At 46.0% G+C, this 26,515-nt stretch overlaps 1 protein-coding gene across 7 annotated transcripts in view; it reads right to left on the bottom strand.

Annotated features, from left to right (window-relative positions):
* Window positions 1–26,515, bottom strand: part of ZNF536 (zinc finger protein 536) — a 1,069,084-nt gene that overhangs the window by 528,626 nt on the left and 513,943 nt on the right. For all 7 annotated transcript variants that reach the window (XM_063946047.1, XM_063946046.1, XM_063946048.1 and 4 more), the window contains one exon: window positions 6,972–9,140. In XM_063946047.1, coding sequence (XP_063802117.1) covers window positions 6,972–9,138 — 2,167 coding nt within the window. In that variant the 5' untranslated portion in view covers window positions 9,139–9,140. The remainder of the gene's footprint in view (window positions 1–6,971; window positions 9,141–26,515) is intronic.

Below are 26,515 nucleotides of genomic sequence, written 5' to 3'. Positions count from 1 at the left end.
TCAAACGCATGGATATGCCTGCATTTTTCCAAGCACTCCCTGAAAACGGTCAGTTGACACCCACAAACGCCCTCTTCCTGTCACTCTCCTTGCGAACGCCCGTGCGAATGGCTCCTTCGCACAAACCCGTCGCTGACCGGTGATCTTCTTTGCAGCCGTCCACCGCGCCATACGCATGCGCAGTTCGGATCTGATCGCCCGCTGTGCAGCAATCAGATCTGAATGAGCCCCTAAGCAGGGCCGTCTTTTCATATGGGTTCAATGGGCTCTTGCCCAAGGGCCCCAGGAGTAAAAGAGCCTAGGCTGATAGCTGAGGGTCCCCTCTTTCCGGGGGTACCAGATATTTGAAAATCGGCCCTAGGGAACCGGAGATATCCCCATCCAAGCCTGTTAATTGCTCTTCCCAGCCAGATATCTTGGATTCTGTCTGACTTAGAGTATTTCTGAGGGTATACTCCAAAAGCTGAGACTCTTCCCTTTTGGTGGACACTGGCAGCCCGTCTCTACTATGCCCAAAATCAGAGATATCAGCCTTCCAGCAGCTGGTCCCTGCTTCAGCTCCACACGCCTAATATGCAGTTTTAGATTTTTGTTGGTGGATTGCTCTGGCTCCTGAAGTCTGATCCCCAAGTCCCCAGTACCTCCTGAAATGTGTCCCCAGTACCTCCTGAAAGGTGTCCCCAGTACCTCCTGACAGGTGTACCCAGTACCTCCTGAAAGGTGTCCCCAGTACCTCCTGACAGGTGTCCCCAGTACCTCCTGAAAGGTGTCACCTGTACCTCCTGAAAGGTGTCCCCAGTACCTCCTGAAAGGAGTCCCCAGTGCCCCTTGAAAGGTGTCCGCAGTACCTTCTGAAAGGTGTCCCCAGTACCTCCTGAAAGGTGTCCTCAGTACCTCCTGAAAGGTGTCCCCAGTACCTCCTGAAAGGTGTCCCCAGTACCTCCTGAGAGGTGTCCCCAGTACCTCCTGAAAGGTGTCCCCAGTACCTCCTGAAAGGTGGGACTCTCTAGTTTTTTTTTTATCCCATTAAAGCTAAGAAATCTATTTCCAGGAACTGGAGATATCTGCTGTAAAGCAAGCTGCCCTGACCCCTGGAAAATGATAAATATTAAGCCCACTTCACTATCCACCCGTCCCCTGTGTATTAAACACCCCCTACCACCCTGGAAGTCATATACCGGGGCCCCTTCATTCAGCCCAATGCCCCTTCTACAGTTTAGTGTTCTCCCTCCCGCCCCATTTGTGCAGTAAAGGAGTAATTAGCAGAAATTATTTCTCCAGGTCCTACATGCTGAGCGAAAGATAGAACCCCCCACGGGACATCAAAGCTGCCGCTGATAGCACCCCCACCCCTACCGCTGATGGGTGGGTAGGGGCCACAGTGCATTGCAAATGCATTAATTTATACTGGGAGGAACACGGGCCAAAATGCTGGCATGCGCTGGAGTAGCAATAGCAAATAGGAGGAGTTGGGTGGGCTGTGGGTGTGGTTTACTGAGGAAACACGCAAATATGTTATTTAAATGAAGTAAAGAGGTGAAGAGATAACAATTACAGAGCGTATTTTCGGGGAAGGCACATAGTAATTAAACCTTCCACATAAAGACTTGAGTTTCCCGGCATTAGATTGTCACTCATCTCTATACTTTCATTCTTCCTTCCGGTTGCAATTCTGTGGGAAAAGCGAATTTCTAGGTGCACTTCAAGCAATTTAATAAACACACCTTAAAATCACTGGGCAGACTAGCTGCACACATGAAAAATCCCTGCAGGACTTTTTGCAATTCTGAATGACCCTCATTAGTGATTATTTCTAAGGTCAGGTGGCATGTGCCTACAAAATAATCACAGCGGGGACAGATATCAAATTGGTTCCTAGTTCCAGCTTAAGTAAAACATAAAGAGCCTAGATGCAGAGCTGAGCCTAAGTGGACGTATCTTTAGCTGCATCTACATTTGCGGCTGGGTAGGCACAAAAGGGTGGTAAAAGGTCATTCGCACATAGTCCACTGAGGGCGCCAGGGTTATGTGGAGTTGTAGCTAAGTGTATTTACGCCAGCTTCCTGGCGGGTCGTATGCACCATGGACAGTGTGGATACAAGTTGTCGCTGTCTGGGTTGCAGCGGCTGCGTGTGATGTCACACAGCCACCGCGGCCCGCCCCCTGCATTGTCCAGGCACACCTGCATTGCCCGGACCAGGCCCCTACAACGGCGGCCAAATGCCGCCAGGTCCGCCCCCTCCCACCCAGCGACTGCCTCTGCCTGTCAATCAGGTAGAGGCGATTGCAGGGCTGAGATGGCCGTCGGCTGTCTGGCATGTGCCGGCGCACTGCGGCGCACAGCGGCGGTCAGGTCTGAATTAGGCCCATAGTTCTGTGCTCGCAATGCAGCAGTCATAATGTGGACTTGAGCTGAACTTCGCATTGGCCCCAAAACCTCCCGGCATCGGTATATCGACCACCGGGATCCCGTTCATTGGGAAGCTAACGGAATCCAGGGTAACAAGCAAACATCTGTCCACACACCCCTTCTGATGGCATGGATCCAGAGCCAACGCCTCATCCCTCCCCCCAAGATAAGAATGGCTCAGGACAGCAAGCTAAAGGGCCCCATACACTTATGCGACCACATGTCGCAACGTTCGCAGGCGATCACCCCGGCAGCCTCCCGTGGGGCAGGATCGGCTAAGATACATCGGATACTGTCCTTTTGCATACGATGTATCTTGGGCGATCCTGGGTGATCCCAGCCATGCCACCAGGTTGGACCTGTTGAATGTGCAGCACATTCAATCTGGAGGATCGGATCCGACGCTCACGGGAACGCGCACCGGATCGGATCGGAAACACCTCCAAAATGCCCGATTTCATCCGATATATCAGGTCGAATGCCCGAAATCAGATGAAATCTGGCATCATCGCTCTAGTGTATGGGGCCCTTAAGCGTGACTCCAAGGGAGGAGAAGGCTGGATCTTCTCCCTACGGAATGGCCTTCCCCGCTCTGTTACTGACTCTTACACTTACTAGGGATCAGGGAATTGGGAATTTTAAGGTCTGGACGTCTTGAGAATGTTAAAATGAGTAAATTCAAAATTCAGGGCAGGTGCAATTCCTTGAGAAACTGGTGAGTATGTGTCTCCACACCAATCCGAGGAGATATGTTTAGGGGGGGTATTCAAGGCGAGACACCCTGGCATCAGTTAACGAAAATGTTGAGAAGACCATCAAAGTTTTACAGTGATTTTCAAGAAGATCCTCAGCCCCATTCACTATCGGGAACTCAGCACCGCCTGTCCCATAGAGACATCTGGACGTCTATTATCCAGAAATGCACCATTTCAGTTGGAGCAGGGAACTTGACATGACACCACGTCGATGCTCTTTATAGATCTGTGTGGGATTATCTGTCTCTAATTTCCACAAGGTCATGTGTCACTTGGGAACGAGCAGAGTCTCCAGATGTAACCACCTTAATGTACAAGTCATAATCATTGGGAACGATAATCATGTAATCTCTGCGAAATCTAATCTTCCAACCATTAAAAATAAATGCACATTTTACTTTTTTTTTTTTTTTTTGCTTTTCCCAAGTATTTGCTAATGTATTATTTATTTTGTCGTATTCTTGCTGTATTTGGGGTCTGTCTGCAATCCTTAAAAGAAATGTCAACTTTGATCAATAACAAAATCATACAATTACTGTTCAAGAACAAGTGTTACAAATATAGCTACACATATGGTGAGGAACCGCAGGTCACTGATTAACGTATGGGGTTGTATAGATCCTACACAGAATATATGACTAACCTAATAAGCAGGGTACAGTAGTGTGTGTGTGTGTGTGTGTGTGTGTGTGTGTGTGTGCGTGTGTGTGTGTCTGTCTGTCTGTAAAAGGTTCACAAATGTAACCCGTTACGCCACCTTTCATTAAACACCAAACACTACCTGATTTAATATGTACAGTGTAATTATAATCCAGGTGCCATAATGTAGGATTGCAGTTGCTCTTGTTATGTGGCTGAGCGTAAATTAGAAACCCCGCCCATTTTCCATACTAGGCATTCATTGGCTCCCTATTCATTAATCCGCTTTATATAGAGAGATGGTAGGCGGATGTGTATTTTACTAAATGAAAGGAAAAGCGGTATTTAAAAAAACAACAACAATTCTGTGGTTACAGAAAACGTGTGAAATAGACTAGACCGGGTCATCTCTAAAACACAGATATTGCAGGATGCTGTCTTGTGACATATCTGTGCATATACATAATTTACATGTGTATTTATTTCTAGAATGTAAGCTCTCACGAGCAGGGCCCTCTTCCCTCATGTGCTTATCCTTTCTCTTACTTTAATAATCTTCAACTGTACCACATCCAGCAGTCTTCTGCCACCTGATACTTATTCCAGTGTCATCTGCTGATGTAACTATGTGTATTTACCCTGTACTTGTCCTGTATTGTCGTCAACTGTAAGTTGCTGTTTTCCTGTTTGATTATTTATGTACTCTGTAATGGGGCGCTGCGGAACCCTTGTGGCGCCATATAAATAAAGGATAATAATAATAATAATAATAATATTTATGGGCAACATTGAGCATTTTCCTACAACAAGAGCTGAGGGGAAGGGGGGTATCTATGACTGTAAACGTTCGAGAGCTCTCTTTGGCTATGGTTTGATCTAGATTTGCGAATGTTTTAATGCACTGAGGGTTCTATTCATGAAGCAGTGAAAAGTGTGGAGAAGTGAGCCAGTGGAGAAGTTGCCCATGGCAACCAATCAGCATTGACATAACATTTATAATGTGCATACTATAAAATTATACAGAGCAGCTGTTTGGTTGCCATGGGCAACTTCTCCACTGGCTCACTTCTCCACTCTTATCACTGCCTAGACCCCAGATTGCCTATAGGCTGGGGAACAGTCTATAAGGCTTAGCCACCACTTGACACCTACATGCAGCAGAAATCGATTACATGTGAGCCACCAGGGATAGTCTGCGTTGTGGGGTGTTCTGCGTACACCCCCATAGGCTGAGAGCAGAATCAGCCTTCCGTGACGTAACGCACAGAAGCCATTATAGCGCCTTCAGGGCTAACTGAATCTGCCTCTATAAGTTATTTCTAGAGCAATCCTCTTCAATGCTGCGACACACTGATATTGCAGAGAAATCAAAGTACAATAGTTGCCGAAACTGTGAAATATGTCTTCAAATGAAAAGTTACAAAATGTAATTTTTCTTTTTTTATAAATGTGGAATATACAGTATATCTGTATTATGATTTATACTGGATACATAGCACTGATCATATGATGCAGCGCTGACAATAACATGGAGTATTAATATCAGGCATCAGAAAGTGGAAGTGCAAATGACAATACGATACATTGGTATAGGTCAGTTCAGCCACCGTATGCAATGTGTTATTTCTGTATTCTTAGGGGGCGGGTAGGAATAGTTCCTCTGTAATTACATTCTTCTAGAGACAGATTGGTCTATAACATTTTTTCCGCTCCAGAAAGAAAGAAATACTGGCCATTAAATACAATGGACGTTTTTGCCAGGCTAGTTAGATCCTGGTGGACCCGGAGGACGGTTTTTCCGTCCTAACACTTGCTGGTAAGATATGAACTCAGTCATAGGAGAGACAGAACCATGATGCCGCAGACTAGTCGCATCAAATCTTTACCACTGGGCATCACTGCCTGGAGGTTCCTCAAACTGTCGCCTATTTTCCAGACTAAATGCCTGATTGCAGAAATCAATGTTGCTAATAGTAACAGGTTATTGTGTTATGTCTTTATTTCCTCTCTCGTTAGGCCGGCAGGATGATTACAGTATTAGTAAAAGCTTCTCCTTTTTTTCCCCTTTCCTTTTTGCAGATTTACCAGTGACACAACTTTCATCGGCCTCTTCACTGATCACCAAATCCATACCTCAGAATCCCTACTGCTAGGGATATTGGACTGCATCCCAAACTGGCCAGGGACTGCGTATTGCACAGTGAATTACCGGCCATCTGTTTGGATTCCTGATGCCTACAGGGCTTTTTAAAATACTTTATGTTCTTGCTGTTACATGCCGCCATGTTGCCTGCCAGGGCTCTGATGCTTCTGTAACATGGAATCGTCAAACTTATTTTTTAACCCGGCTTAAAACTGCGATGGAAGAGAAGGGCGAGTGGGAGGAGCAATTACGAGTCGCAGTCCTCCTGACTGTGAGCTAAAGGCACCAAAACATTAATCTTGGATTTGTCACGAGTTTTGATTTTCCAGGACAGTTCTAGGTTTTAGCACTAAGAGGGCAATTCAATTAGCGGTGAAAGATGCGAGGTTCCAACGATCCCACCATTTCTTTGGAACCTTGCGGCCGCTGACGTTGCAGCTATTTCTTTGCATCCTTTAAAAGTGATGTTGTGGTACTGCTATGAGCGGTGACCTACACAGTCGCAGTGTGCATCACCAAATATTGAGACTGCACATCACCGGTAACTGAATTGCCACCTGATAAAAGTGTTAAATGTAGACCTGGGATTTACGTACAATGGAGAAAGGCATTTTGTTGTCTGAACAAATAATCCAAATATTCTAAATACAAATTTGGCCGCACCTACTGTATTTGTGTGTAGATTACAGGTCAACTTTAACATATGATGCAACTGAGGCTACAGGAACGCCCATATTCCCATAGTGTATGTACTGTAAATCCATCTATCTAATATTATATATAATATTATAAAGGGGTTGTACACATGCGTTCCTGTAAAGGTCTACAACAAACAGTGGTCTGTAAAGTATTAAACAGGCAATATTGGTCTGCAACGACCAATCAGATAGCGCATTCATATTTTGGACAAGTCCAGTGGAAGCTAGTGTTTGACACTTACTACCTGACTTCTGTACAACCCTTTAAAAACAGCTGTCTGAGTGTTTTTGTAAATCTTATTGGAGGTATATATGTAATGTCATACCTGAAGATGAAGGTGATGATGGATGCGGACTGTCTTCCTGTGCACTACCAGCTTGGGAAAGGGCGCCACCGGTTCCGCTCTCTTCAGTGATGTTAGATGATCCTGGTGTGGTGGATCGGCTTATAGATTGAGACTCCTGATCACTCCCTGACCCGCGACGCTCCTCGAGACTCATGTGAATCGCTGCTTCTTCTTCTGACTTCCTATCTCTTTTGTGGACTCGTGAGTGAACAACGACCTGATGGTAGGTTCTGAAGACCCTACCACAATCAGGACACTCCGTTGGCTTATCTTTCAAGGCACCATGGCCTTGCATATTGTAATCGAGCCCACGGTTTCTACCATGGGACAAGAAATCTCTAGTGTTCTCTAGAAGTTCAAGTTTGGATGACACATCTCTCTGACTGCACATTTTAGAGCCATGGACCAAATCAGTTTGCATTTTCTGTTTGGAGCCATCTGCTCCTACAATCACATACTCCCTCTTCTCTTTATCAAACATAACTGCATTCGCTAAGGTGTCTTCGTGGTTGCGCTGGATCTGCTGCTCTTTAGACAGGAAGCTGTGTTCCATGGCCATTCCTCTTGCCATCAGTTGCCAGGCCTGGTAGCTGTTCACAGGATCCATCTCAGCAGCTTTGGCTGCTGCCTGCAGTCTTTCTATGCAGCTAGATTTCAGAGGAGGCACCAGGTTGAGAGAGCCAAGTAACGAATGCTTATCACCTTCAGACATGCTGTGGGCCAAACCAGCAATGGGGGACAGTAGTTTACCTAGAACTTCCTTATCTTTCAAATCTCCTTTGTTGTAAATATGAGCATGCTCACTCAAGCTTGCTTTGTCCGAAGACATGAAGCCACTCTGCAAGCAGGATATGTATCTGGAGTAGAGGTTGGCATGAGACTCTTGTGAAGCACTACTGATGGACACGGGGACCTCCGCTTCACTGGGGGATTTGTTTTTGACTGACAATTTGTTCAGGTGGACTTTCATGTGGTTCTTCAGGAACCAAGGCTCTTTGAATCTTCTCCCACATATCTGACAGCAGTGCTCAAAAGAATCCTTGTGCTTTCTCATGTGGCCTTTCAAGAACCAAGCTTGACTGAAGACCTGTCCGCACACTTCACAGCGGAACTCATTGGCCGCCTGCTCTCCGTTTCCACTGGACCCTTGCCCTTGAACCGACTCAGCTGTAATGTGAGCTTTCTCGACATGACTAATTAACTCTTCCTCCTGAGAGGCAGCAAAATCACAAAGAGTGCACTTGTAAGGCTTGTGCAAAATTCTAATGTGTCTATCAAGTTCCTCTCGTTTTTTAAATTTACCTTTGCAAAAAGTGCACCTGAATCCGGTTGTAGGAGCTACTGCTTCCTCCTGGACAACTGCCGGCTTGGGAGACGGTACCTTACTGGAAATATCAGATGTACTGTGATTAGCTGGCATAGAGATATGACAATTAGATAGTGGAGATTGCTGTAAGTGCTGCTGCTGTGGTTTCACATCCAAGCGAGGTTGGAGAAGGCTACTTTTCATCTGTTTGTCTCTTAGTATTGCTCTTTCCTCAAGTTCATGCAAAAGACGGTTTTCTTCTCTGACTCTCCCTCGACCTTTGCCGAGATTACCGAGTTTATGAGTGCGTAGGTGGATTTTCAAGTTACCTTTCTGGGCCGCTCTATGGTCACAATATGGACACTTAAACGGCTTCTCCCCAGTGTGAGTGCGCATGTGAAGGGATAAAATACTATTAAAACGGAAACGCTTGCCGCAGAGCGGACAAGGGTACTTTCTATTTTTCCTGGCATCATCCTCAATATCGCTCATTTGGGACATGATGCCAAGGTTCTGTCCATTTAGAAATTGTTGCAAGTCAACTCTTCCATTAAGACCACTATCAACCTCTCGATTCAGTTGGTTGGCTAACAGGGCCATCTGACTGCTGATTGGTTGACCGGTCATTGACGCATGACTCTTTTCCTCTATGGTTGTTACAGACTTGTCGTCGTTTTTTTGACGGTTTTGCAGCTCGGGGAAGGCGTGGCTGAGCTGAGATGTGATCTGATGCAGCTTCTGACTCATTGAGTACTGGCCATTAAGCAAAGAGTTATTGAGGTGAGAGTCGACGTCAGGCACAGCCGATGAAACTCCAAGGCACAAACTAGCTTCCTCCATCCCTGCAAACAAGCACAAAAACAATATTAATACAGTGTATATAAAATATCTGATTTGTAAAATACAAAGGTTTCTTACTGCAGATGCAGCTAACGCGTCGTAAACCCAGAAGGAATTATGCTGAAATGTATTTACGCCTAGGAATGCAGCTTTAAAAATGGTTTCAGAGGTAAACTGAAGTATCTGAGATGTTGGACCCATAGTTTAATGTATTTACTGTCATACTGAATGTTAAAACAAAACTGCCATGGGAAAGTGGGTCTTAGGGATGGACAGATGCATCGAGGCATTCTGCCCACACAGCAACAACATGCAGTGCCAGTGGCAGTAGTCAAGGTACAGGGGTGTAAGTTCATACTAGGAGCCGGCCGGAGGTGAGATAACTGTTGGTGCACACTCCCCCGGCATCGCTCATCCGCTCATATTCACTACCATCAGCCCATCCCAGCCGCACCTAGACACACACTCTCTCCAGGGATGACGAGGTGGGCCTGGGATTGTTAGAGGGGCCCGTCCCGGGTTATCTGCTAAGGGGGGCGTGGTCCCTCTGGGCGGCTGCCTGTGCCCCCTGTATACCTGTATAGCTGCGAGGAGGAGCGGACATTAGGGTGGGGGGAGTGTGCGCTGAAGATAAAGTCTTTCGGCCCGCATAGGTGTCGGCTGCTGTAGGAGGGGCCCTGACTCCTACAGATCACATTACCCCTGCCCCCTCCATATTCACTTACACCTCCCAGCAGCACCCAGACAGTGAGAGGGAGGACTCTGGAGCACGTAATGCAGAACTTTAAGCAATGGAGGAGGTCAGGGTGCCCCCTTCAGGGCTGGCGCCCAGAGGCAACTGCCTTCCATTGTCACCTGTGTTTTCACCCCTGTCAGGGTACCCGTGCATTGTACTTTAGTGGCATTAGTGATGTGACTAAGATGCATCATTTGTGGAAAAGACTGTGGCGGAACATTTGGGGTGGCTAAGTCTGTGGCACGCCAAATGTGGCCCTTTGGTGCAATTTGAGGATAGGCAGTTGTGAGCACATCTGTAGCACAGTGTGGAAAAAATACAATCAATTAGTGAATTTTATATATATATATATATATATATATATAAAATGCAAAATGTTCCATTATTACTATGACGTAAAATGTAACAACAAATATAATATAAATTAGTTTATTTTCATTGAAATATAATACACTGTATCCTATTAAATGTTTTGACCCTTTTACGAATCATCACCTTCAATTAAGCACCAATAAATGTTAAATGTGGGCCTCACATGTGACCTTAGAGGGACATGTACGAAGCACTGATAAGAGTGGAGAATTGAGCCAGTGGAGAAGTTGCCCATGGCAACCAATCAGCTTTGAAGTAACATTTTTAATTTGCATACTATAAAATTATACAGAGCAGCTGATTGGTTGCCATGGGCAACTTCTCCACTGGCTCACTTCTTCACACTTTTCACTGCTTAGTACATCTCCCCCTGATATTTGACTCTGCAGTAGGCCCTTCTAAAGGTGAAATGAGTGGTACGTACAGGACCATTTGGGTGAAACGGGTGGCACTGGCATGGATGCATTTGTCCCCATTTATAGTACTTTTACCCGGGCCATCTACCCTGAGTACAAATGCCTTGTGGGAATAGCGGCAGCCAGTTGTTTTCTTTCCCAGCAGCCTCTGCAGCGATTGAGGCCTGGCTTCCAAGCATCCAGCCATAGTCATTAGTTAATATACAAACAGCCAGTAGTTAATATACAAATGAAATATAAAACTTTCTCTGTTATTTGCAGAGCCCACAGACCGTCTCTGGCATACAATAAAACATGATAATGTTTTGAATAAAAATAAAAGGACAAGCTTTCCAACAATAAAAAGGATTTTGCCTTAGTCAACAAAAAGTGCAGTAATATCTCATTAAGCTGATTAGTATGCTGCTTAGAAACAGTGCTAGGTGCTGTAACACATGATTATAATCGTAAAAATCCTTCAGTGTTTGCAAGTAAGCATTAACGAGGTATATTAAATTTTAAGGAGACTGACTAGCAGATCTGCAAAACCTTCAAGATTAGGAATTAACCCTCAAAATATTAATAAAAAAAATGTTTATGGGGGCGACATATCAACATGGAGATATGCAAACTGTTATTAAACCTGCCATGACTAAAACGATACAACGCTAAAGTGCCGGCTACAGAAGGGGACTGAGACCAGCGTCGTGTTTATTGTGAAGGTCCTACGTAAGAGGGGGTATGGTGACTGCAGTACGCCGATCAAGAATTTTAAGACCTTCCAAGTGTTTACGGATTACAGCTTTTGGTTTAAATACAAAAAAAAAGAAAGAAAAGAAAAAAACAAAACAAAGTTCGAATTCAAAAAATAAATATATAAATAAATAAAGCAGAAAAACAAATATTCTAATCCACAATGAAAGGGGTTGAGCTGAGCGCCCATCTTACAGTTGCTCCTTGGCCTGAAGAAGAGTCTACTGTACTTCCTTAAAGTGATTAGCCAAAAAATGGCAACAAATTAGGACCAGTCTCGTTTTTCATTGGGAAATCAAACTGTGTTGTTGTCCATCTACACCGGGCTTGAAGTAGAGCTGAACGCACTGTATGTTTGTTTGTGGAGTGTATCTTGCTAGGTTGCACTGAATGAGAGGAAGAAGATTACCATGCAGTTGGGTCCTAGGGATATTTCAAGGGACAAAGCTTTACCTGGTAATGGAAGTAGCTCGCAGTTCCCTGTCAGCCATAGCATGAATGACACTCTGCGACCTTTGGGGTCGACACCCAGCACCATTCTACAAAAAGGGGTGGGCATTGTCCCCGTTTTGTAGGCTTGATGGGTCCAAGGCCTGCGTTGTCGGATGCAGACTTCCTACCTAGGTGTCCGGAATCGACTACCAGCCTGAGCAGGATTAAGCTTACGCAGGCTGGCGGGTGAATAAAACTATCGTAAATCACGATTGATTGTTGCGATGGTGATCCGAGGCTGCATCCTCAGCACTCGGATCCTCACTATTGCTAACGGGAAGCATTTACTGTATCTCCTACAGATCCCTCCTGCTGACTGCATTTTAAGTAGACAGAATTGCACAGAAGCTTCCTTGTGGCTGTGCAATTTCTTACAAATATGAATCACGCCTAGAGTTGCGCCATGCAGCATCCTGTTACTAGCGTACAAGGTCGCAGTACTGATTGAGGTGATTGGTGTCAGAAATGAATTAGAAATCTATTGTACACCCTTGCGAGGTGACAGGGGGTGTGACTAATCATAGGCACCGAGATGCTGCATCTTACAGGAATGTTATGGGAGTGACGCTGAAAGTGGTTGTGTACAGAAAACGCTTCATCGCTTACATTGGAGACCATACTCTGATGGAGAATTTGCAAGTGGCTTTGCAGACCATACTCTGAGAATTGTACCTAGCTTTGGAGACCATACTCTAAGAATTGTACCTAGCTTTGGAGACCATACTCTGAGAATTGTACCTAGCTTTGGAATGGAGACCATACTCTGAGAATCTGTACGTAGCTTTGGAGACCATACTCTGAGAATTTGTAAGTAGCTTTGGAGACCATACTCTGAGAATCTGTACGTAGCTTTGGAGACCATACTTTGAGAACTTGCACGTAGCTTTGGAGACCATACTCTGAGGATTTGTACATAGCTTTGGAGACCATACTCTGAGAACTTGCACGTAGCTTTGGAGACCATACTCTGAGGATTTGTACGTAGCTTTAGAGACCATACTCTGAGAATTTGCACGTACATTTGGAGACCATACTCTGAGAATTTGTACATAGCTTTGGAGACCATACTCTGAGAATTTGCACATAGCTTTGGAGACCATACTCAGAATTTGTATGTAGCTTTGGAGATCATACTCTGAGAATTTGTACGTAGCTTTGGAGATCATACTCTGAGAATTTGTACGTAGCTTTGGAGATCATACTCTGAGAATTTGTACGTAGCTTTGGAGATCATACTCTGAGAATTTGTACGTAACTTTGGAGGCCATACTCAGAATTTGCTCAAGATGCACCAAACAGTAATTGAGCAAATGAAGACACAGTCGGCATCTCAGCCTTTGCACATTTGGGCTCACAGATGTACACCGGGGAAGGGCTTTGTACTAGTGGCATTAGCATAAAGTCACATGTGCCACTGCGGCAAAAGACACGGACGCAGCTCTGTCTCAGTATCAGCACTTGAGGGCGATAGAAATGTCTATCGGTGGTGACTGCACAGTACCACTTCTCTTGTGTATGTTGGGTGCAGGTGACATTACACAAACTCTTTACATTAAGCGCGGTGTAAGTTGTAATTGTGATTAGTATCTGCCATAATATAATTTAGGGATGCAGTAATAATGCGGGCTGTCGGGATACCGGCGTTCAGAGCCCGACGCCGGAATCCTGACAGCCGACAAATTACCGGCGGCCGGAATGCCGACACCCGCCCATAATTCCTACCGAAGCATGGCGAGCACTGAGAGACCACTAGGGGACTCATTGCCTCGATGCCGGTATACCGGCAGACAGGAAGCCGCTGTCGGTATACTGACAGCTGCCAACACGTCAGCCGGTATATCATCCCCATTCCAGTCATTTAAATGCACAGTTTAGTAAATACAGCATTGCTCCACAAAGATTGCTGCATTAGTGAAATAAAGAGAAAAAAAACACAGTGAACACAAAACCAATAGTGCAAGAAGTGAGGTGGAAAAAAAGGTGATTAAAAAGTAATAGTTGCTGTGACTGGTGAGATATATGTGAGTAATCTCTACTCCTGTAACTGCTTATCGGAGGCTGTTATAAGAATAATACACTCCTGCTTAGAGACACAGAGCCTCTGCGTACGGAACCTTTTCAGGGTCATTAAACAGCTGTAAACATTATTATAAAAATAAACCGCGGATTTCACGCTCACATTTTAGCCCAGAGCCGGGTTTGCTGAGCAAGTACATTCTCCCATCCTGTACACTCAGCACTGGTGACATTTGGGTATTCAAACATATTACATCACTGATGCCACGTAAGGGGGTGTATTTCTGAGCCTGTCTACAGTGGAGATGGCACAGCCGGGCACCGACCCGCAGGGGTGACAAACCTCACAAAATGGTTTGAATGTTAAATTTGTTCAACAAATTTACGATGGCTTTTTACTAACGCATTCTATTTTTTTATACATAATAGCAGGGGGAATTAGCCACTGTAAACCAATGGATATGTGCGGCCACAGCGTTCGTACACGCACATATCCCACCAACACTCATTTCCAGGGCTTTATAGGGTACAAGGGAAAATTGCCAGTGTTGGGGTCCACAAAGTGTCGGCACCCCAACCATACCCACAGTGTTCCAACGGCCCTTTACAAACATTATCAATAACAGAATTGCCCCTCTCAAAGTCTTTGGGGGAGATGGATCAAACCTTGGATAAAGATTAGAGAGATAATGGGGGTCATTCCGACCTGATCGCATGCTAAGATTTTTCGCTGCGCTGCAAAGAGGTCAGAACTGCGCATGCGTACGGGTACAAAGAGGATCGTTGCTGAGCGATGGATTTTACGAAGAATCCATTCGCACAGCCGATCGCAAGGAGATTGACAGGAAGAGGGTGTTTGTGGGTGTCAAAAGACAGTTTTCTGGGAGTGGTTGGAAAAACGCAGGGGTGTCCAAGTGTTTGCAGGGCGAGTGTCTGACGTCAATTCCGGGCCTGGACCGGCTGAAGTGATCGCAGCGGCTGAGTAAGTTCTGAGCTACTCAGAAACTGCACAAAACTTTTTTGTACCGCTCGGCTGCACATGCGATTGCACACTTGCAAAGGAAAAATACACTCCCCTTTAGGCGGCAACTATCTGTACGCAGCGCTGAAAAAAATAGCTAGCGAGCGATCAACTCAGAATGACCCCTTATGTATTAACCAATCAGCTTCTGTCATTTTTCAAACACAGCCTGTGACATGGCAGTTAGTACTTTGGGGGTCATTCCGAGTTGATCGCTAGCTGCCGTTGTTTGCAGTGTAGCGATCAGTGAAAAAAACGGCTAATCTGCACATGCGTATGCACCGCAATGCGCACGCGCGTCATATGGGTACGAAGTCCATTGTGGTTTTGCACAGCTTCTAGCGACGATTCCAATCGCACAGCCGATCGCAAGGAGATTGACAGGAAGTGGGAGTTTCTGGGTGTCAACTGACCTTTTTTCTGGGAGTGTTTGGAAAAACGCAGGCGTGGCCGAGCGTTTTCTGAGCGGGTATCTGACGTCATTACCGTGTCACTTGTCGCAGCAATCATCACACAGGATAAGTAACTACAGGGCTGGTCTTGTTTTGCACAAACTGTGTTCGCACTTCTGTAAAGCAAAAATACACTCCCCCGTGGGCGGCGACAATGCGTTTGTACGGCTGCTAAAAGTAGCTAGCGAGCGATCAACTCGGAATGAGGGCTTTTATCTCTCTCCTTTTTATTACTCTCAAAGGCTTAGCACATCCCACCGCTTTTGCGGTTGGTCGTAATAGAATTGTGACAATCGCGCCAAAATAATACATTTATTTACTGATTATGACGATATGTTTGTGTTAGTAAATGTAATTGGCAGAGGTGCTTTGTCTCCATTTTCCTTCATATATACAGAAAATAAATGTATAATACTTTGTCGTCTACAGGGGACGAGGGTCGTCTGTCAGAACACAGGGAGTTAACTGTCATCTCTAATTTCCAACATTTGATGAAATGATCAGTTACCTATAAATAAATCTAATTAAGACAAATCAAACACACAAATTACATGTTGAAGTACTTTGGCTGATCAAGCAAGTCACAGAATGAGGAGCAGTGGAAAAAAATAAACTTTCCTAAATGATTACTAGGCAGCGAGACTTAAAACCAAATTGTGTTTGTTAAAGGGGCAGTAACGCTCAAACAAACTTTACTTAGGGGGTAATTACTTAGGGGGTATTTTCTTAGGGGGTAATTACTTAGGGGGTAATTACTTAGGGGGTAATTCAGAATTAAAATGTAGCACATCTACGATCAGTTACTCTGACATGCGGGGGGACGCCCGGCACAGGGATAGTCCGCCCCGTGTATCAGGCCCTGCCCCCCGCACAGGTATAAAAGCATTGCCCGGCGGCGATGCATTTGTACCTGGCGAGTAGCTCCCTACCTGCGCTACTCCTGCGCGCTGGCTGGGAGCTACACGCCACATTCCGGGTCGCAGCGGCAGCGTGTGATGTCATACAGCCACCGTGTCCCGCCCCCCCTATGTTGTCCGGACCGCGCCCGCCAACAGTGTTCTAACGCCGTTGGCACGCCCCCTCCCACCTCTGCCTGTCAATCAGGCAGAGGCGATCGCAGCCAGTGAGATGCTGATAGGATCTCACTGGGCTAACGGGGTGCGCACGCACAGTGTGGCCGCTGCACGTGCGCACTCCACAAAGTAATTCAGACTGCGATCGCTGCCACTGCAGCCTGAATTACCCCCTTAGTTATATTAACCGGGCACTGGATCTCTAAATGTGTTCTTTGTTATGTTTGTTTGCTGGTGAAACACCCCCCCCCCTTCCCCGTCACCTAAACGGGATCAGTATGGTATCCCGCCACACGGGATGCAGGTGGTCAGTATGCAGACATCGGCATCCCGAGCGGTTGAATGCCGGCAGGGGGGAGAGCGTAACAAAGCCCCTTGCGGGCCCGGTGGCGAGCTTTGTTCGCCACAGGTTATATTCTCCCTCGATGGGTGTCGTGGACACCCATAGAGGGGGAATCACCTACCTCGCTGGTATACCGGTATGGTGCCCCAGTCGGGATCCCGGCTTCGGTATTGCGACGGCTGGGATCCCAATGAGCGGTATGCTGACCGCCTATCACCTGAACACATGCTGGTGGTAGCCATTATGTAGGCTGAACCAACATTGCAAGAGTGACATAACTCAATCATGAGGCACTTCACGTCACGTGCCTCAGTCACTCAAATTACTTGATGGTCTGCATATTGTTCAACCCACAAAATGGCTTCCTCCTCTAGGAGCCAATTGACCGGTACTTTTTAAAGTAGGGATGGCCCAGGAAAGAGTACTGCTATCATTTCCGATCCGGTCATTAGGAGGCAGATAGCTCAACTCTAACTTACATCCTCGAAACTTTCACAAGTCATAATTTCCCAAATCCAAACTAGGTGTAGCCCTCGTGAGAATTTGTGGTGGTGAGTGGGGATTTGCCTAATACAGTGAATCTGAAACTCGGTCCTCAAAGCGCAGTAACAGTGCAGGTTTTACTGATATCCATGCTTGAGTACAGATGGATACATCAAAATACTAATTAAGTCACATTTGCTCAAGTATGGCTATCCTTAAAACCTGGCCTCTTAATGTGCCCTGGGGACTGTGGTTGGGAACCCCTGGCCTAATGTGTCCCAGCTGTGTTTCTATTTAGCAGGGGTTCCCAACCATGGTCCTTAAGGCACACAAATAGGCCAGGTTTTAAGGACAGCCATACTTGAGCACAGGTACCTTAATTAGCACCTCAGTTATTTTGATTTAAGAGGCGCCAAGGGCAAAGGGTGGATACAAATTTCCAGGGTGCGGCCCTGCTATTGTAGTGTGTGACTGCCAGGAGGTAGGCCACACATCCCCACAGCTCTCCATCGGCTTCAGAGAAGAGCAGTCGGCAAAAAGGCAAACGTTCTATTTTTTGCCGGAAATCTGCCATTTTGTTTTTGGTCCAGGTCCAGGAACAACAAGCTGCTTGAGAAGCCATTTTGATTATAAGTTTTACCATGTCAAAACAGACTTTGATTCCACTTCTTACGTGATCCCTGCATGAGATTCAAGATTATAGAACCATATTGCATATTTAGCTCTGACTGCGCCGTGCTAAAATGCTCCATTCGCGTCTACCAAAAATAATCTTGACGTTGCTGTAGCCAAGCACATGCAGTGCCGCGTGGTGACAGGTGCACATGTATTTATAATTCTTCTTCTACACGGTGGAGTCACATTATTCTGACCACCAGCTCTTGGCCAGAGTAACCGCCGTGTGAGACTGAACCGCAGCAGTGTTCACTGAACTGTCATGTTAGACACACGTCTGGGAGCCCCCAGGTTCATTTTGTCAGTGAGCTGCTCCGCTGTAGTGTGTCGGTCGCGCCATACGCAGCTTCGTAGCCGACGTTTACCTCTTACATCAATGGCACGTGGTGCTCCGCAGTTTCCACGTCGGTTATTATCAATGGTGCCACTTGTCCAACCACGATACACCTTCACCGCAGCAGCACGCGGACAGGTCACACACTGCGCTGTCGGAAATACGGCCACCCTTGACCCGAAAGCCGTTAATCATCCCTTTTTGCAACTCGGATAAATCGCCCCTTTTACCCATGACTGCAACGTGTGATATGTGTGCAGACGGCCTATCACACACCTTATATACCCACCAAGCCAGTGCACACCTTATATACCCACCAAGCCAGTGCACACCTTATATACCCACCAAGCCAGTGCACACCTTATATACCCACCAAGCCAGCACACACCTTATATACCCACCAAGCCAGCACACACCTTATATACCCACCAAGCCAGCACACACCTTATATACCCACCAAGCCAGCACACACCTTATATACCCACCAAGCCAGCACACACCTTATATACCCACCAAGCCAGTGCACACCTTATATACCCACCAAGCCAGCACACACCTTATATACCCACCAAGCCAGCACACACCTTATATACCCACCAAGCCAGCACACACCTTATATACCCACCAAGCCAGTACACACCTTATATACCCACCAAGCCAGCACACACCTTATATACACACCAAGCCAGCACACACCTTATATACCCACCAAGCCAGCGCACACCTTATATACCCACCAAGCCAGCACACACCTTATATACCCACCAAGCCAGCACACACCTTATATACCCACCAAGCCAGCGCACGTCACGTGACGTACTTCATGGGCTACGCACTGCCACAACCGATTCTCTGTCCAATCAAACGTTGATGGCACACACATACATACACATACTGGTACTGTACCTCAGTTCTTACAACCCTCACCTCTCATCTGTGCCTCACTCACGTTCCAGGTGAATAGGCAGATAACGTTATACACAGAAATGGAGTAACTGTGCTTTGTGCCGTACAGACGCCCGGAATAGGTGTCCTGGCAGCGTTAGTCTACATTGGATAACGCTTTCACTGGATTTTTATTTTTATTTTTTTATCCCACATCCCCCTGGTCTCCATGCAGGTAATAATTAGATCCCTGCCATTTTGGCGGCAAATACTTTGACCACTTCCCTAACGTGCCATGTGACGTTAAAATGCTTGTACCGCGGGCAGATCAAAGCCTGATTTATTCTGAAATGTTCATAATTGATAATCCAGAGAGACCTCCTTCACTAGGCACCTGTCACGTGCAGAAGCTCGTCTGCAAAAACCTTCCAAAATAAGCGCACAGAATCAATATGAAAATCCGAGTACATAATCAGACATTCTGTTGTGTGGGGCTTGGACGGGATCCAGGATGTGGCTGGGCTACAAGGGAAGCAGGATCTGTCATGGCGAGCAGCGTACTTCCGCGAGCTGCCAGTCAGGTCAGGAGCACAAAACCTGGAGCCTTTCGCCCACACTGGCTTCTGGAACAGAAGCTAAACTGGCCCATAAGGTCCTTTTGACCCAAACAGAGAAAAAAACATCTGCTGGTTGACTCATGAGCCGTCGCTGGCGAGAATAGAGTGTAACAGAGTCTGTTGTGGATCAGTTCTATCCCAGCAGTAGGTGTCGCAGGAATAAATAGATGGATTTCATGGGACGCAGGCATCCCTTGCCAAGCAAAATGCGTCAACACAAACATTTAGGAAAATTGCATTTTACTCCTTCAGAGCTGGAAGGAATTGTATTTGTCTGTCAGCGCATCTACCCCGCAGAACGGGAATCCTGCACTCGTCTCGTCACAGTACACGGCACTTATTAGCATCAAAACAATAGGATTTAGTGGTTTAAACAGATCATTTAAAACAATTACTTTGCTGACATGCACCTTTTTGCTGACACTTGTTATATGGTTAGCTCACACCCCGAAAATATCCATTACGTGTAACCACTTATAAATTCTGGGTATACTGAGCCCGATCTAGCAAATAACCTCACAGGGAGGGCGGGTATGTATTTCTGACAGGGCCGTAACTACGTGTGTGCCAGGTGTGCCTGGCACACAGTGCAGTTGCCCTGAGGGCGCAACAGCCAGCGGCATGTAATGAGTCAAACTGACTCATTACATGCCGCCTCTGCTGTGTGCGCCGCGCTGTTGAGGAGAGAGCAGCGCCGGAGGCAGCGGAGGATGAGGGAGGTGGACTGGAGTCGCAGCAGCGCTATGTCATTGGTAGTAGCGCCGCTGCAGCTGTCCCCTCTCCTTCCGCATTGGCTGCCCGGCGCTGCTGTGAATGTTGGGATGCGGTTCCTTCATCCCAGCATTCACAACAGCGCCGGGCAGCCAATACGGAAGGAGAGTGGACTGCTGCAGCGGTGCCACTACCAATGACATAGCGCTGCTGCGGCTCCAGTCCACCTCCCTCCTCCTCGTTCTCCCCTGCCTCCGTCGCTGCCAGCACGAGGAGCCTGACTGCCAGCGGCGAGAGATGGTAAGTATATCTCTCTGTCTCTCTCTGTCTGTGTGTGTGTGTCTCTCTCTCTCTCTTTCTCTCTCTCTCTCTCTCTCTCTATTTCTCTCTCTATTTCTCTATCCTGTCTGCCGCAATGTGTAAAAAGGGGGACGCTGTCTGCCGCAATGTGTAAAAAGGGGGACTGGTTGCCGTAATGTGTAAAAAGGGAGACTGGCTGCCGTAATGTGTAAAAAGGGGGACGATGTCTGCCGTAATGTGTAAAAAAGGGGACGCTGTCTGCCGTAATGTGTAAAAAGGGGGACGATGTCTGCCGTAATGTGTAAAAAGGGGGACGATGTCTGCCGTAATGTGTAAAAAAGGGGGACTCTGTCTGCCGCAATGTGTAAAAAGGGGGACTGGTTGCCGTAATGTGTAAAAAGGGAGACTGGCTGCCGTAATGTGTAAAAAGGGGGACTGTCTGCTGTAATGTGTAAAAGGGGCTCTACCTGGTGTAGTGGCGCTACCGTGCAGCGTAATTTGAATAATGGAGACTACTGTGCATCGTAGTATGAATTGCTATTATTTTGTGGCCACGCCCCTATATATTTTTCGCACTGCCCCTATCTTGAATGGGGGGGGGGGGGGGGGGGCAATGCCGTTTCTTGCACACAGCGCTAAAATGCCTAGTTACGGCACTGATTTCTGACGCCACACATGGCAATCAAAGCCGTAGGGGTCTATTTACTAAGACTTGGATGGAGATAAAGTGGACAGAGATAAAGAACAGCCAATCAGCTCCCAACTGTCATTTTTCAAACACAGCATGTGGCATGGCAGTTAGAAGCTGATTGGCTGGTACTTTGGGGTTCATGTACTAAGCAGTGATAAAAGTGGAGAAGTGAACCAGTGGAGAAGTTGCCCGTGGCAACCAATCAGCACTGAAGTAACATTTATAATTTGCATACTATAAAAGTATACAGAGCAGCTGATTGGTCGCCATGGGCAACTTCTCCACTCTTATCACTGCTTAGTACATGTACCCCTTTATCTCCAGTGACTTTATCTTCATCCAAGGCTTAGTAAATAGACCCCTTAGAGTTATCAAACATGTCCTTTTAAATTCTTCTTTTCTTAATTATTATTATTATTATTATTATTATTATTATTATTATTATTATTAGGATTTGCAGGACAAATGAGTCTTGACAGAAGTCATAGGTTCAGGCTCAGCCATATTCCGACTACACACCTGCAGGCTAATGATAAATTGCCACATGCTGTAACCAAAAGCAACCACTCAGACATCACCTTTCATTTGCCTGGTTTTGCCAGGCTGCTAAAAGCCAACACCTCATTGGCTGTGATGGGCTGCAGCACATTACTGCTCTCTGCAATATGTTAGTGCATAGGCCCTGTGAATAGGATACTGACGGACTTGCATGACACGATATTGTACGTCATTATCACTTTGTCAGTCAACTGATTCCTCATAAAAGCTATCTTCCTACAGAGTTTAGATGAACTTTATAATAGTGATAATATACTGCTTACTGTAAATTAGAAGGATATTATCATCATAAGAGAAGTTTCCTGACCATATAAAGGTATGACGCTATTGTACAGGTCACATGCTGTATCTCTGTGTGTGAATTACTCCTGTATTTTACATCCTAATGCACACTAAAGTGATGACATCATACAGTACCAAATCCAGGGCTCTGTCCTGTGTCACCCGCCCCTAGTCAGTACAAGAGTATCACCCGTGTCACCCGCCCGCAGTCAGTACAAGAGTATCAATAATGTAAATAACAGCAAATATAAAAATAAAATCTACTGTACTTTATAATGCGGTCCAGCCTTTTTCCCTTACCTCTGATTTTCTTTAAGAGAACAGATGGAGATGTGCAAATTTCCTCAAACTTTTGATTCAAGCTACCACTAAAAATTAACAATTTGCTAAATATCTTGTCATTACCATGGCAACCACAGTCACATACTATATGATATAGTGTGCAGAGAGACTTTGGAAGGTTCATAGCATTAGACCCCCCTACCCCGCCTTGCTCTGCCATCACATGACCACCAAAGAGCTTGAAGACTGACTGGCTACACTACTGGCTCAGGTTACACTTTCCCGGGAACAAAGATGTGGTTGCCTGCAGCAATCCTAATCATACGCGACTATACGCCCATATTGTGAGTCATACACATCTATGCAATCACACCACCCCTGCCCTTTGCCCGTTAGAGCAGCTGTCATCACCAGCGGCGGCTGTAGCCCCCAAGTACCTAGTGCAGGGAGGTACAGATGTGTATGTAGCCCACGACACATGCGGTTTGCTAAAAATTGTCAAATAAAGTGGCATTTGGGACTTACGTGCAACTAATAAAAGAATCGGACCCAAAATGTTTAAAGGGGGCCTATTTATTAAACTGTTTTGGAGGATTTCTGCAATATATTAGTACTGTATGTATATGTGCTGCGGTCACCTACTTAATTACTGCAAAATCAATCCCCTCGCTTCCTAGGGGTACGCCGAAAATGCCTATTTTATTAACCCCCCGAAAAGCTGAACTCAGGCTTTGTTAAATAGGGTAGTTACTTACAGTAAATCATCCTGAAACTTACAATTTGTACGAAACTTTGAAAAATATAAAAAAAATAGCCACTCAATCAATATATCAGTTATTGGTATCCGTGTAATCTATTGCAACCAATCAGACACTTATTTTCATTAATCTAGCTCAGACTGATCAAAGCTTATGTATGATTGGGCAGGAAGGGTCACAGCGCAATTGCACCATGCTGTTAGGTAAGCCTAAAATTGCTTTACTAGTTATTACGGAGCAGCCCAGGTCTTGGCCGGTTTGACACATTTATCTAAAACCAAAAAATTATGTTTTTTTTTTTTTTTAAACAGGGGAAGTTGAAAAAATAAATGAACGAAGAAAACATTTGAGTATCTAGTTTAGCACTTGATTGTAAATCTCACTGATTACTACTTGCAATCATTTGATAAATGTAATTGTTTTTACCAACGGTGGAAAATTAAATCAAGAACAAAAAAAATTGTATACCAAAGACTGGGGGGATTACAATAAAACCTAATGAGCTTAGACTCAAGGCGGCTCAAAGCATTATAGTTACAGTGCAACTTTATTTTGACAAAATGTCTGTTTGTGATACAGAGTAAAAGGGACATTATCAAAGGCTCACTTCCAAAGGTCAGGCGGGATTGGAAGTCTCTAAGAAGGCTTTAGAGGAATTTTACCTTCGCTGTTTCTAGACTTGCTCAGCTATGTCTGAATGAACGCCGTGCCCTGCGCATCTGGAACTTCTCCTAAGAGCCGGCCATAGGCATAGGCAAACTAGGCAAATGCCTAGGGCATTTGGTAGGGATCCGGTCTGAAGATCGACAGTGTCTAGGTCGACAATGTTTAGGTCAACCACTATAGGTCGACAGTCACTAGGTCGACATGGATGGAAGGTCGACGGGGTTTCTAGGTCGACATGTGCTAGGTCGACAGGTCTAAAGGTCGACATGAGTTTTTCACATTTTTTATTTTTTTTGGATTTTTTCATACTTAACGATCCACGTGGACTACGATTGGAACGGTAAAGTGTGCCGAGCAAAGCGGTAGCGGAGCGAAGGCACCATGCCCGAAGCATGGCGAGCGAAGCGAGCCATGCGAGGGGACGCGGTGCACTAATTTGGGATCCCGGTCACTCTACGAAGAAAACGACACCAAAATAAAAAAAAAATCCTCATGTCGACCTTTAGACATGTCGACCTAGCACATGTCGACCTAGAAACCCTGTCGACCTTCCATCCATGTCGACCTAGTGACTGTCGACCTATAGTGGTTGACCTAAACATTGTCGACCTAGATACTGTCGATAAAACGAACCACACCCCACTTGGTATGCCATGGGGCACAAGCAGCTTCTGCTGATTAAAATGATATGCGGCATGCCTATATTCTGTGTGTGACTGCGGCTGTATCTGCATACGAAGTGCTACATTACAGTGTATTCCTGGAAATCACTGTAACGTTGCATTTCATATGCAGATACAGCCACAGTCACACACAGAATATAGGCATGCCGCATATCATTGTAATCAACAGAAGCTGCTTGTGCATCCTACCCACATGGTAATGCAAATAAGACGTATTTTCATCAGAAAAGGCGCCCAACGTTAGCAGAGCTGCCAGCTGACTCACGCCAGGCATATGCTGCTGCATGGCATATTGAGGCAAGATGTATGAGGACACATCTATATCCAAGCAGAGGCAGAGGCCACAATTCAGTGTAATGTAATGTGAATAAGGGGCACTACTGTGAGGAGTGACGTAAGTTACTACTGTGTGATGTAACGTGAATAAGGGACACTATCGCATGATAAAATGTGAATAAAGTTGCACTACTGTGTGGTATCATTTGAACTGGGGTTACTATTGTGTGGCCATGCCCCTTCCCAGCAAGAACACACCCCTTTTTGGGCTGTGCAGCGAATGTGTGCACTGTTCCTATTTAAAATATAGAGGGTAGAAGCACTAAAATGAGGACTGCTATGGGTGAGGGGTGATGGTGCTGGGAAAGGGGTGCAGGGGCAGAGAGGCGGAACTAGCGGTGGTGCTAGGGGACACCAGCCAAAATCTTGCCTAGGGCATCATATTGGATAGGCCCGGCTCTGCTTCTCCTCAGAAAGGTTCTAGCTCAAAGCGGCAAGAGACGGATTTTAGAACATTTATCAATATATTCTTATTCCAGTATATACAGTACAGGTGCAAGATATATATACATACCGAGTAGGAGAAATGCTTCAGCTCTTCTCTCTGTTTCGGCACAAGATGTCCCGGTTAAAGTTACTATGAGCTGAGAGGATTCATGCCCTTGTCTTAAAGCCTAGCAATTCACTACAGGCCATCTGCATTGCTTTGTGCCTCATGCCTCACTAGAGCCTAATGATTTGATAAACCACATTGTCATGGATATTGGTTCAGCACAAAATGGCAACCTACACTAGAAGCCATTTATGACTCCAAAACAGAGTGCACATCTACTTACTGCGACATGGATTTGTGGCATAGATGCGTATTCCACCCAGGTGCAAACTTTTACCAGTCACAAGTTTTGTATTATCTGAAATGCTGCTTGTTGTACCCTCGGCTGTGAATAAATCCTAATATTGGGAGGTCTTCAAATCACAATGGGCATGGTCACTCACTGGGGTGTAAATGTTACCATTGTTTAGGCTGTATATAGAGGAGGCATCTGTATCAGCTGCGTACAGCAGTGGAATACCTTCAGACCTCCATTAATTAAGAATGTTTGCAGTGCTGGACTGGCCCACAGGGGTGCAGGGGAAATCCCTGATGGGCCCCACGGCCTGAAAACCCCACCCTGTCCTCTAGGGATCAGGTTCCAGACTGTTATATATGGCCAATCTATTCGTGGGTCAGTTACCTGTAACAGGGAGGATGGAATTAAGGGTTTCGGGAGTCCATCCGGGAGAGTACTCAGCTGTTACCGAGGAGACGGGTAGAGAGAGTTATTACAGCTTCCGTGTATGCAGGGCTGCCAAGAGAAGTCCTGGGCCCCGGTACAACAATTTCCTGGGCCCCCGCACTCCCCCCTCCTTGAGGGGGTGTGACCACAGCATGCTAAGGGCATGGCCACACATTTTTGGAGACGTGTCCAGGACATGAGAAGCACCCACTTCATTGGGCCCCTCCATCAGACCTGGGCCCAGGT

Source organism: Pseudophryne corroboree, chromosome 11 (genome assembly GCF_028390025.1).
Source record: "Pseudophryne corroboree isolate aPseCor3 chromosome 11, aPseCor3.hap2, whole genome shotgun sequence".
Classification (NCBI taxonomy): domain Eukaryota; kingdom Metazoa; phylum Chordata; class Amphibia; order Anura; family Myobatrachidae; genus Pseudophryne; species Pseudophryne corroboree.
This window is presented reverse-complemented; position numbering and strand designations above follow the sequence as displayed.